Source organism: Euprymna scolopes, chromosome 12 (genome assembly GCF_053919585.1).
Source record: "Euprymna scolopes isolate OS-2025 chromosome 12, ASM5391958v1, whole genome shotgun sequence".
NCBI lineage: Eukaryota > Metazoa > Mollusca > Cephalopoda > Sepiida > Sepiolidae > Euprymna > Euprymna scolopes.
Window position 1 is genome coordinate 50,555,104 of NC_136493.1, and position 13,357 is coordinate 50,568,460.

Consider the following 13,357-nt stretch of genomic DNA (forward strand, 5'->3'; position numbering starts at 1 on the left):
TAATTTTATTCCGCTACTATCAATTTTTACTATAAAAGAAATGCATATTTTCCTCTGTTTACTATTATATAAAAGGGACGTTTTCTGCATATCTGTGTGTTTGTGTGTCTGTGAGTTCGTTCCCTATAGACTGGAAAACGGCGCATCCGATTTTTATGAAATTTCACACGTAAGTACTTTAGTTACCTGGCAGTATTCTTAGATAGGATTTATGTCGGAATGTCTTCGGTAAGTATCGATAACCGATAATCTAAATAATCCGATAAAAGCAGGAACAGACGATCTTGAAAAAAGTTCGCATCTTACACAGTCTAACATCACAAGTGCATTTGAGAAGTTTTATTACCACACAAGCCGAAAGGTCCAACATATAAAATTACCAGTGTGTTCTTTGATATGACGGGGGCGCGTTCGAAATGAAGGTTTCTGTTTCAGGCACAATTTCACAATGATACTTGACTTTTTCATTTTAAACTTAAATTCAAGCCATTATTCCCGCACAACCAGTAATGCCAGGCATATACAGTAGCGTCCAAACTTAAGAGACAAAATTTTTAAACCTAATATTTGTTAGAAATAACAACAGTGAAAAGCTAAAATTATGACAACTGGTAGTCGTTATCATCCACGTACTAAAATTTGAATCAATAACGTACTAAAATTTGAATCAATAACGTACCAAAATTTGAATCAATAACGTACTAAAATTTGAATCAATAACGTACCAAAATTTGAATCAATAACGTACTAAAATTTGAATCAATAACGTACCAAAAGTTGAATCAATAACGTACTAAAATTTGAATCAATAACGTACCAAAATTTGAATCAATAACGTACTAAAATTTGAATCAATAACGTACCAAAATTTGAATCAATAACGTACTAAAATTTGAATCAATAACGTACCAAAATTTGAATCAATAACGTACTAAAATTTGAATCAATAACGTACTAAAATTTGAATAATTTGCAAAGAATAGAAAAAGAATTATGACAATTATTTGTTTATCTTTAAAATAGGAACGTCCAAAAGTAAGGGACAAAATTGAGGAAAACAATGTCAACAGCCAAAAAACAATAAAAATGCATATACAATCAATATTTTGTAAATGAGCCCTTGCTCTCAATGACAGCTGCACATCTTCAACTACAAGAACGAATCAGTTCTTGACAATCCTCGATACTAATTTTAGACCATTTTTCTTGAAGCTTCACCCACAAATCCTCCGTGTTAGTGGGATTTCTTTCCATAAGTTTCACTCCTAAGGTCTTCCAAAGATTTTCTATTGGATTTAAGTCAGGACTTTGCGGTAGCCAATCCATAATTTCGAAATCTTGCTCGCTAGAGTAACTCATTACCACCTTTGCCTTGTGACATGGGGCATTATTTTGCATAAAGGTAGCCCTATCGAAACCTGAATTCTGAATTTGAACAATGTTTTTATAGATCTGCGCATTTACACGAGTTTGTAAAGTTTGTAATCGGAAAAGAGGCGTTGTGCCTTGGCTAGAAAACATTCCAAATACCATGACGCTTCCGACCTCAAACTTGACAGTTTTCTTAGTAAACTTTGCACTTAATCTTTCACCAATACGTCTCTTTATATTGTTTTTACATCATTTCCAAATAAATTAAACTTGCTTTCATCACTGAAAAATGCTTTTGCCCAATTTTTATATGTCCAAATAACATACCTGTTTCTTCTTATTCTTCGAACTAACAAGTGGTTTCTTCCCTGAGGTTCGATTAAACAGCCCTATTTCTTGCAGTCGTCTAGAAACAGTCTGTCTTGACACATTAACACATTCATAACCCTTTTAATTTCTGTGCAAGATTTAAAACGGCCTTCAAATGACATACGCTGCATTATTCGATCTTCTCTTGCTGAAGTTTTGCGGGGTTTGCCTGTTTTAAAAGCACTAAATATTTTGTCAATATCATTGCAGGATTTAACAACCCTGCCTACAACACTCTTGAAACGTTTCACTTTCTCTGAAATCTCTCTAATGGTGTGCTTTTCCTTGTGTAGCTTCACAATAGCTTGTCTCACAGAGTAATCAAGTTTTTGGCGTTTCGCCATAGTGCCGGCTGATGCAACGTCTACAAATGACTAAGTAAGACTTATTCTTTAGAGGAAATCTAAAAATTTGAATATAGCATACTATTTACATTGTTTCCCTCAATTTTGTCCCTTACTTTTAGACGTTCCTATTTTGAAAATAAATAAATTGTTATAATTCTTTTTCTATCCTTTGCAAATGATTCAAATTTTAGTATGCTATTATGGATAATAACGACTACCAGTTGTCAAAATTTCAGCTTTTCACAATTGTTGTTTCTTAGGTTTTAAAATTTTGTCGCTTAGTTTTGGACTCTACTGTAAAATCAAAAATAAAGTTCAAACTAGACTTCGTCGCCTCGTAGGAAATGTCCTTTTCTCTTCTCTGCAACCTCTATCTCACAGAAGAGATGTTGCGAGTTTGTCTCTGCTTTATCGTTATTTTCATGGCAAGTGCTCGACTGAGCTTCAATCTATGATCCCCTCTCGCCAAACTTTCACAAGAAACACTCGTCTAGCTGAAAACACTATCAATAATCCCCCCACTCTTTATCTGTGCCTAAACCTAAACGTAGATTCCATGAAAAATGTTTCCTTCTTAGAAGAACTGCAGTTCTGTGGAACTGTCTTCCGATTTCCTGCTTTCCAGCTGACTACAATCTGATTGTCTTCAAGTAAACAAGTTCTTGATGAGCCGTTCCACTTAACTTAACAAATTTACCGAATTTACTAACACTTACTATATTGTTCAATTGACTACTGTACACTCTTAACCCTTATCATCTAGTAGTCTTTGGGCCTTGATAAGTGGTGATACTCATGTAAAACAAAAAGGTTATTTTATATGACAGGGACGCGTTCGAAATGAATGTTTCTGTTTAGAGCACAATTAAAATATGATACTTGACTTTTGCATTTTAAACTTAATGCAAGCCATTATATATTAAAAAAATAATTTTTATAAAATCAACAGTCCGTCCTCTATAGTGATGGGTCCTCAATTAGAACAAGCAATCAATCGATTTGGTTCAAAAATGGGCTATTTCATCGATTATAATATTTTATACATCTATTTTCAGTATCTACTTCACAGTGCTCAATACGTGCGTAGAGCGTAGTAATATGAAAATATATTGATGGCAATTACGCTACACAGAGGCTTTCGCATTTCATCACCATAGGGATTCATAATGCAGTGTTTCTCTAAGACTTTACATATCTACTTTACGAACACAAAATATATGCTAAGCCTTATTTCAGCATCGCTTATTATTCGCCTATGTGTGTTTGTACATACCGCAAACACGCGCGTAAATTAGATAGCAAAATAATGACTCTCTTTATTTCAATGATAATTAAAACAGCTGATTTTCGACGTTTATCAAAAGGGATAGTGAATGCTGAAAATCTGGGGAGATTTGTTGTCAGTCAGAATCAAAGGGACACAACCGGTTATCATCAATAAGCAATCACTAATTATGACTTATGTGAAAAATTCGAGTGGATAAATAGCATCGCGTTATAGATGCATATTATTTTTAATCATACAAAAAGAATATCTGAAACGATGTGTCATAGTTCATGAATTTTCTGGTGAAATCAAAGGGGAATAAATAGTCGAAGTGGCTCTGACCTTATGGATCACAGTTACATCTAATACAATACGTTCCAAAAGTAATGCCTCATATTATTTTATTCCGCCCGAATGGATCAGTGGCTATTGCAAATTGTATTGTTATGATGACTGAACTTAAGCATTCATGACCTGAAAGTTTCATCGCTCTCTTGCAAGTTATTGACTGTGCAAGACTCTAGGAAAGCACCCCCTGTCATAGACATACGTCAGAAGCATTGATGCGTCATTGAATTCCTGACAAAGTGCATTGAGAATGGTGGTGACTATGTAGAAAAATAAATTCTCAAGTCGCTCGTTTGAATTGTACCACTCTTATATTCGTAGCACTTCAACACACACACACACACACACACACACATTGTATATCTACAATTATATAAATGCAACTTTGTCTGTCTGTGTGGAGGTTCATTCCTTATAAATTCCGAAACGGCTGAACAGATTTTCTGTAAACTTTACAGAACTTTAGTGTATAAGTCTGGGAGTCATCTTAGTTAAGTTTTGTCTCAAAATACCCCCGATAATAATCGATAATCGAAAATCGAAACCGTTATTTTAATTTATCTATTATCGGTATCGGTAGAGCCATTTTTTTCATGTCGCTTACCAACAATGATAGAACAAGGGTCCGTGAAAATTCTACTGTGGGTAAGTTGATAGCGTGTTTTTATTTTATTTTTTTATTGTTTTTTTTTTTTTTGCATTACGTGGTCTGTTGGTTCGAACTCCACAATTGCTTAATTTTTTTCATTAACTCCAAAGAACTTTATAAGACTTGAAATTTTACGTGTTTTGTTTGTTTGTTTGTTTGTTTGTTTGTTGTTTTTTTTTTTTTTTTTTTTTTTGTTTATTTTGTTTTGCTTTTTTGCATGACGTTGTCTGTAGGTTCAAACCACGTGCGTAAATTTCTTAATTTTTTTTTTTTTCATTATTTGGAAAGAAGTTTACATAAAATATTTTTTCAAAAGAAACAGTAGGTTGTCTAGAGTGCAATGTAGAATAACGTATATTTTGGACTAAGTTACTGCATGGAGGCGTGTGAAGTTTCCTTTTTTTATTACATTTTCACCCCAAACAAGGCACATTGCCACTTTGATGTAGGGGGCTACTATTAGGGACACAGGCTACAGTGGTACTAGGTGGGGAGTTGGGCAGCAAGATGTCGGTTTACGTTACACTTAAATTTCTGCATGTCAGTACAGTTGGGGAAGCAGGAACCTAGCAGGGAGTTCCAAAGTCTAGCGGTTCTGGGGAAGAAACTACTGGAGTAGAAAGCTCTCTTGCATCTGTTACATGATAAAAGGGCTGTCCCCTTTTCATGTAAGTAAAAAATCCAGGGATCTCTACTGTGAAGAGGTGGGATTGTACTGCTTGTTGGGTTTGTTGGGGGTATTTACGTAGGGGGGTTACAAGCGCTTGCAGCTCGTCGGAACATCAGGGGGAGGGTGTTTCGAATATAGACTCCAAGCCTGTGCATATGTCTGTCAGAGTCCTTACGCCAGAGTGGGAGATATCCGGGTATGTTAAAGTAGTTAGAGGGGATGGAGGAGTGTAGGTTAGTCTCACTTAGTGCTAACATATCCGGGGTGTTTGTTAGGAGAAATGCCTCAACATCATTTAAATTAGATGTTAGTAAATGCAAGCCTGAAGGGAAGAGGCAATTTGATTTTCTTTGAGTTTTGTCCTGGTTTAAGCGTGATTTTAGATTGTACTTTCGATGACAATAAAAATATAGGCGTGTGAAATATTCGTTGATCATCATTCAATCCCGGCAACATCAGGTTTCCCTGTAGTATATATATACCATTTTGTTTTTCCTTAATTCCCTAATCCAATTTGCTAATGATGTTGTTTTCTTATTGTTATCATGTGGTATTTTGAAGGATTCTGTATGATTTTTAAATCTTTCTTAAAAGCTACATTCTGTGACCCCCAATATATGTTCTAGTTCTGTTATTATCTGTTACTTCACATTTATATACTATATTGGAAGTGAGGCATTTACCTTCTAATTGACATTCATCAATATTCCTGCGATTGCAAAATGAATTCCCTTGAATATTTTGATTATTTAATAATCCTCCTTCATTTGTCTCTTTGTCTATTTTGCATTGTTAGAACTTATAATAGTTTACACTAAATAAGTAGTAGTCGAAAAAGATAATTTAACATTATTACTCAAAAGTTAATAGTTATTGTTACATGTTCCGATATATTTCGAGATAAAACTCCTTATCAAATTGAAGACAGTGTTGTTTTGTCTTCTTTTTACCGTATATATTATTGTTGGATATTCTATATGACACATGGTATCAAGTTCGCGTTTAAATTGCATTTTCATGTTATTGGCTACCTAAAGTGCTCTATATTTTACAAAGAGTTGTGCATTTACTCCGTGTTTATTAGTTGAGAGTTTAATCCACAAGGATAGGGAGCAAATCTTTTTGTATGGGGTGTATTTTCGTATTAATTCTTGCCCTAAAATAGATAAGACGAATCGCAATGGGTAAATTTAATTATGTGTCGAGGCCTCAAAACGTAGTGACTAAAGCTGAAGTGAGGTGCATATGTAAACGAAGACTAACGGTGCCATCCAAATAAAACTTGGGAAGGGACAGGGGCTTTTCCACTGTATAATACAAAAGATATACGGCATAATCACGTTGAAACACCGGTTCCCGTCAGATCACCGAAGTTAAGCAACGATGAGCCTGGCCAGTACCAGATGGGTGACCATTTGGGACTTCCAGGTGCTGTATGAGCTCTCTGCTTATCTCGGCACTGCTTCCAATCGTCCTGGACTTCTTCTTGCCATTGGACTCAAGCAGTGCCGATTCAGGAGAAGTGTGTTTGAGGGATTATGCAACTCTTGCCACACAATTACACGCGCAGCTGCCTCTACAGGGGGTATCCTTTGTCTTTCGAGACTGGACGGAGGCTTCGATTCGAATACAAAAAGGAAACTGTGACAAAGGTGTAGTCAACTAACTTCATAAATGGTGTAAAATTTGTTGAACAAGGACAAAGTCAGGGGGAGGGAGCTCTAGAAAAGGTTAGTGTAGATAAAAAATCAAGTAAATATGTACTCCCTGCTGATCCCTGCTGATCATGCGGTTATAGTAGAAAATAATGAACTTAGAGACTCAGTGAATAAAACAGCATAGAATATTAATATAGAATGTTTACATTCATAGTAGAGAAGTATCTGTATTTACCTGGAACCGTCAGTAAGAAGAGTTATTATGACAGTCACGCGAAGATAGATGATGGAAGAAAAGGGGAAAATTCTAATGAACAGCTGTTTGCTTTATCAAGGTGAGCCATACAAGAAATATTTATTTTAGTACGCTGCTATTGATAATTTTTGAAGTGGATCGGAATGTCTTTCTAAATGGAAATATATATTGCTTGTTGGTTTAATCGGGGGTGGGTTAAACCAAATTATATTTCTACTTCTAGATTTTTTGGTTATTAGTTGTAAATCATTTAGGCTGTGATTAAAATAGGACCAGAATGTATATAATGTTATTATTGTATATCTTGTCTGTTGGTTGAATGGGGTAGAAGAAAACTTAATTATTTTTCTATTTCTAAATTTTTGTTGTTATATTGTTGTATATTTCTGTTGTAATTTTAAAAAATAGGAATAGGGACACATGTTTATACAATTATGATCGTATACCTTAAATATTGGTTAAATAAAGTGGAGTAAACCAAATTATTTTCCTATTTCTAGATGCTGTTGTAGTTATATCGTTGTAAATTATGCATCTCTTTTATGACAACAAATATTTGCATATAAAGTTATAACTTTAAATCTTGCCTGTCGGCTGAATAGGGGAGTAAATCAAATTAATTTCCTATTTCTATGTTTTTGATGTTATATTGCATATTTCGGCTGTGATTTAAAAAATAGAGCGAGGAACACTTGTATATACAATTATAATCGAATATCTTTATTAGTAGAGTTGTGACGGAAAATAATGATAAACTTTATTTCTTTCTATTTTTAAAGTGACATTTTTTGTTTGCAGCAATAAAATAGGTTTTTGTCTCTGTTTTGTTAAATCAAACATTTTGTTATTGTCTTTGCAACATTTGAAATATTTTACAAATATTCTAAATGCATTTTAGCACATTTGAAAACTATTCTTTGTCCTCTGACGATGGCAAAGCAGAGACTACACTTTGAAGTATTCATTTGCAAAACAATATATATATATATATATATATATATATATATATATATATATATATATATATATATATATATATATATATATATATATAAGGCTTCCTTCAGTCTTGACAGACTATGGATACCCACTGTAAGGGTGCCTGCGCGTGAAATTTGTGTGGCAAGAGTTGCGCAATCTCCAACCACGCCTCTCCTGAGTCAACATTGTTGCATACCAGTGGCAAGTTGAGGTACAAGACGACTGGAAACAATGCCGAGATAAGCGGAGAGCACATACAGCGCCTAGAATTCCCAAATGGTCACCCATCTGGTATTAGCCAGGCTCAACGTTGCTTAACTTCGGTGATCTGACGAGAACCGGTGTGTCAACGTGATTATGCCGTACTATATATATATATAGTAGAACCCCAAATACAGCATTAAAAATTAGTAACAAAATGCAGTACAGTATATAATACACATGTATTTAATCAAATAACATGATATATAACACTGTGAGGGGTAAATACCGTAACCAGCAGCTAGAAAACATTGTATTCCACATCGTAAGCTGAAAAAACTTATCCTAGGACCACCGTATCCCGGGGTTCTACTGTAGATATCATCTGGGCAGGAGCTGCTGAGCGCGCACTATCTTGCCTTGATGAAGTTCAAAACAGCCTTCGAATCCTAGTATATGATGTCCTTTTCTTCTCCCTGCAAGCCTCTTCCCAACAGAAGAGTTGTTACGAGCCTGTCTCTGTTCTATTATTATTTTCATGGAAATGCTCGTCTGAGCTCCAATTTATAGTCCCTCCCCTTGCCAAACTTTCACAAAAAAAAACACTTGACTAGCTACGACCACTATCCACAATTTCCCCTACTCTATCTGTGCATAAATCTAAACGCAGATTCCATGAACAAAGCTTCTTTCTTAGAACTATCCGCCTGTGGAACACTGTTGAACTTGCCTGCTTCCCGGCCGATTACAATATTATAGCCTTCAAGTCTAATGTAAACTACTTTTTTTGAGACGTTCCCTTAAATAATCTTAATTATACCTAATCTGTATTATTAACGATTACTACAATACCACCTTACATTCATTAACCCTTTTTCTCGAGTGGTTTTTACCCTTGATAAGTGTGGTGACTCCGTTGTAATATATATATATATATATATATATATATTAATGAAAACAAAGGGATGTAGTGTTTACCTGATATACGCAATGGTAAACTTCAAACTAATATAAATAACAGTATTTATATACTATTAGAAAATTTAATCTCAACCGAATAAGAAAGCTTAATAGGCAATAGAGATTAGATGTAACTTTTAGAATAAGAGAAAGAAAATTAAAACTGTAAGTTGAACTTTACAATCAAAATTTATTGTTCGACTCAATACTCCAAAAAAAAACAATTTACAAAGTCCTTATTTCGCGGAGTTTCAAAGAATGCTATTCTTGCTATTCTTCTCATCAGAGGACAGAAAGAAATCAGCAAATTATATTTGCAGCAATTCTAGAATTGCTACACATATAAATTGCTGAATGCTTTTTTATTTGGTTGGGATTATAATATATGAATACTATGATGAGAAGAACACCAAGAATAGCATTCTTTGAAACTCCGCGGAATAAGGACTTGTTTTTTTTGGAGTATTACAGTTTTAATTTTCTTTCTCTTTATATATATATATATATATATATATATATATATATATATATATATATATATATATATATATATTAATAAATTAGGTACAAAGACATCAAATGTGTTGGAAAATGGAGGTCGTTGCTCACGTTATTAAAATAGGACCAGGAACATTGTACGTAATCTTATTATTGTATATCTTGCCTGTTGGTTGAATGGGGTAGAAGAAAACCTTATTATTTTTCTATTTCTAGATTTTTGTTGTTATATTGTTGTATATTTCTGTTGTAATTTAAAAAAAATAGCACTTGTATATAGAATTATAATCGTATAGCTTAAATGTTGGTCCACTCTTTTTATCTGTTTTATTCTCATATTTCTTTTCAATATTCTATCGATATTTCTATGGTAGGTGCTCGACTAAGCTTCAAGCATTGCCCGCGCCACCAAAAAAAAAAATCAACTTCTCCGCAAAATCTTATCGTACTACAAACACTGTAAGGAACTCTCCTTGTTTCCTATGTGCACCAAAAATCAAACGGAACTTCCACGAATAAAGTTTCTTTCCAAGAACTTCCTATCTTTGGAAGACGTTATCGACTTGCAGATTACAGCATGGTCATTTTCAAGTTCAATGTCAACAAATACCTGTCGAGTCGTCCTGTGAATTAATCATAGTTCGTCAATACTTTCATAGTGATGTTTCATCATCCAATCGAAAATATCGCTCACTCTAATGATCGAGTGGCTGTTGGCCTTAATAAGTAGTGAATAATTAATAGGAAAAAGGAATCAAAGATCCTTTTTTTTTTTTTAAATAAATCTAGAATCATTGCAACCGCCACAATACTACATTTACTATAGGTGATACGCTTTAATCCTAACACCGAAGGTCGAGTAAACTCGGCATGATATATTAATAATGTATGAATTAATGAACTAACCAAATTAGAATCTGGTGATTTATTTCTTTTTCTTTTCTTTGTTTTTTTTCTTTTTTTACTTTTTTTTTTCTTTTTTTTACTTTTTTTTTTTCGATGGATTCGCATCAAGACTCGATCACATGGCGGCAAATAAGCAACATGAAGCAACACAGAAGGCGGAGGGGGAGAGGCGGGCAATAAGGAATAAGACAAATACCTGTTCCGTTAACGAGTCGTCGTAAACAGCATCCATCCGTTCATCTCCAGTACATTTTTGGTCGGTCTTTTTCCCGCATTGAAGATCGAGACTGGCCGGTATCTTCATCTTGGATAAATTGTATATACAAGTTGACTTCCGAGGAAATGACACTGGGCGATGTGCTTAATTGGAAAGGACACAAACTACAATATGACCAAATATACACCAAGGGTGGGGTGGGGACAGAGGACGTAAAAACCCGATGTAATGTTCTGACCAGTTGGTGAGTTGTAACGTTTAGAATTATATTAGTTCCGCCATATATATTTTTAAATCCATATATTTCCCACTGTACCAAATAATGTTTTTAAATAAATGCCATTTCAAGAGTTTTTTTTTTTAATTCATTTTATTATCATTGTGAACTTTTAGAGAATGACATATATATATATATATATATATATATATATATATATATATATATATATATATATATATATATATATATATAATCACGTTATTCGGTACCGTCTATCGATGCCTGCGATTTCACAGAACCACGGGAAGTCCAACTAGTAGGGATAAAATATACCAAGCGTGACCTCTCCTCACTCGTCAATTTGAAAGTAGTTATTTAATGCATATAGTAATTTAGAGTGAAATTTTTTTCATACTAATGACTTGGCATGTAGAAGCTTAGCTAAATTAAGAGCGTAACTAAAACATGTTTACAAATATACAAGAAATGTATGTATATTCACACACACACACACACATATATATATATATATATATATATATATAGAGAGAGAGAGAGAGAGAGAGAGAGAGAGGATAGGGAGGGAGAGAGAGAGAGAGAGGGAATAGAAAAAGAAAGAAAGAAAATATTTCGATTAAATTGGGTAAAATTTAGATATGGAAAAAAGCGGATATGCCAATTTATAATATAATAACTTATATTATAAGTTTTAATATTACGTCTTTATTTTTTTTTAAATATTTCCTTGGTTAATCCCGCGTGTTTGGGGTACATTTGTTGTTTTCATTTTTTTATATTTAAAACATTCTTCCTCTTTCCAAAGAGGCATTTTACTGTTCCTTTTTATTTTGGTTTTGTGTGTGTGTGTGTGTGTGTGTGTGTGTGTGTGTGTGTGTGTGTGTGTGTGTGTGTGTGTGTGTGTGTGTGTGTGTGTGTGTGTGTGTGTGTTTTATATACAGATAATTGCGTTACATATTTGTTGATATTATTTTTTTGTTTGCACTGTGGTGTTTTCTAATTTCGTTCATTTTTGGAATGACTTTTATAAATTTTTGTATTTTTTTGTTGCCATCTTTGATAAATTTTTATGAATTTTAAAGTATGTGGGGGTTTTATTTGATTTGATTTTTCTTCTTTTTTATATTTTTTAGTTTAAACTGTTATTTATTGCTTTTATTTTCCCTGTTATTGTTATTGCTGTTGTTTTTTAGTATTGACCTGCAGTCCTATACAGTTAGGGCGTTTACACTGAGTAAAGTTAAATGTATGTGTCGGTGTGTACAGCGATGGAAGAGTGGCGTCTTTGGACGGTAAGCTAATTAATTTACAAATGTTTCCTCCTCTCTATTTGGAAGACCGCAAAAGAGACGAGGTCAACAAATGTCAAGATAAAATATTGAATTTATACCTTGCCTTCATTGTTGCCATTGTTGTTATTTTTCCTTTATTTTTCCTTCTTTCTTCTTACTCTTTTTTTTCTTTTTTTTTTTTTTGTTGAAGAGATGACGGATTTCAACTAAGCCAGTCTATATAATACCTGTCCTTCCGTTTCTGCTTGGTGGTCTCCCCCGCGCGTGTCGGCCGGGCAAACACGCGCCAGCGCGTGGTCGCGAGTCCTCGCTCCGTGTACATGCGTGCGTACCCGCGAATACAGAATATCTATTCTTCTCCCCGGGTGTAAAAGGTGGATGGGGGTTGTCTAGGTGAATAGCACAATGACTCAGCCTCGGCTAACTTGGGCAGAGCTAGCCACGTCTCGCCACACAAAAGAGCCGTGAAACCGCGAAACAGCTATATATATATATATATATATATATATATATATATATATATATATATATATATATATATATATATATATATATATATATAATTAGACGTCACCCATGTTGAATCCAGTAGTCTTCGTCATTTGTTGGTACTTATATGTCAACTGATTCGCGTTTTTTTTTTTTTTTCTTTTACCTGTAAAAAGACTGAAAGTTACGCAATAGTATTATTTCCTCGTCGGTTCGCTCCGAAAATACACATAAGAAAAAAAAGGGGGGACAACATTGTGTAGTTGCGCATAAGATGTCACCACGTCGAACTGCGCGTTATATTTCCTGTAAAATGTTTCCTGCGTCGTTTTACGATAGATTCAGTCGAAAAGGAGCGATAACTGAATCTGGTTACAACTGACCGGTACTAAAATATTAAAAACAAAAAACAAAAACAAGCAAAAAAAAAGAAACAAAAACTCTGTAAATGCACGCATATATTTATATGCACCCACGCCTGTCATCAGAGCTTGTTTCGAAGTGATGGGAGACAACTCTACGTCGACTGCTACAAGAAGCGAAGGAAAGATGACTCGCTTTTCAAGGGGAATTTATTCAACATCATTAAGTTGATGATGATTATAATGGAGTCACTGCTGACGATGAACTGACGCGAGAC

At 34.2% G+C, this 13,357-nt stretch overlaps 1 protein-coding gene and 2 pseudogenes across 2 annotated transcripts in view; 1 reads left to right on the top strand and 2 right to left on the bottom strand.

Annotated features, from left to right (window-relative positions):
• LOC145291281 (uncharacterized) overlaps positions 1-10,922 on the bottom strand; it is a 682,583-nt gene extending 671,661 nt beyond the window's left edge. For both annotated transcript variants that reach the window (XM_080136928.1, XM_080136924.1), the window contains exon 1: positions 10,678-10,922. In XM_080136928.1, coding sequence (XP_079993054.1) covers positions 10,678-10,785 — 108 coding nt within the window. In that variant the 5' untranslated portion in view covers positions 10,786-10,922. The remainder of the gene's footprint in view (positions 1-10,677) is intronic.
• Positions 6,345-6,461, top strand: LOC145291675 (5S ribosomal RNA; annotated as a pseudogene).
• LOC145291884 (5S ribosomal RNA) lies at positions 8,168-8,284 on the bottom strand (annotated as a pseudogene).
• Positions 10,923-13,357: the final 2,435 nt, after the last annotated feature.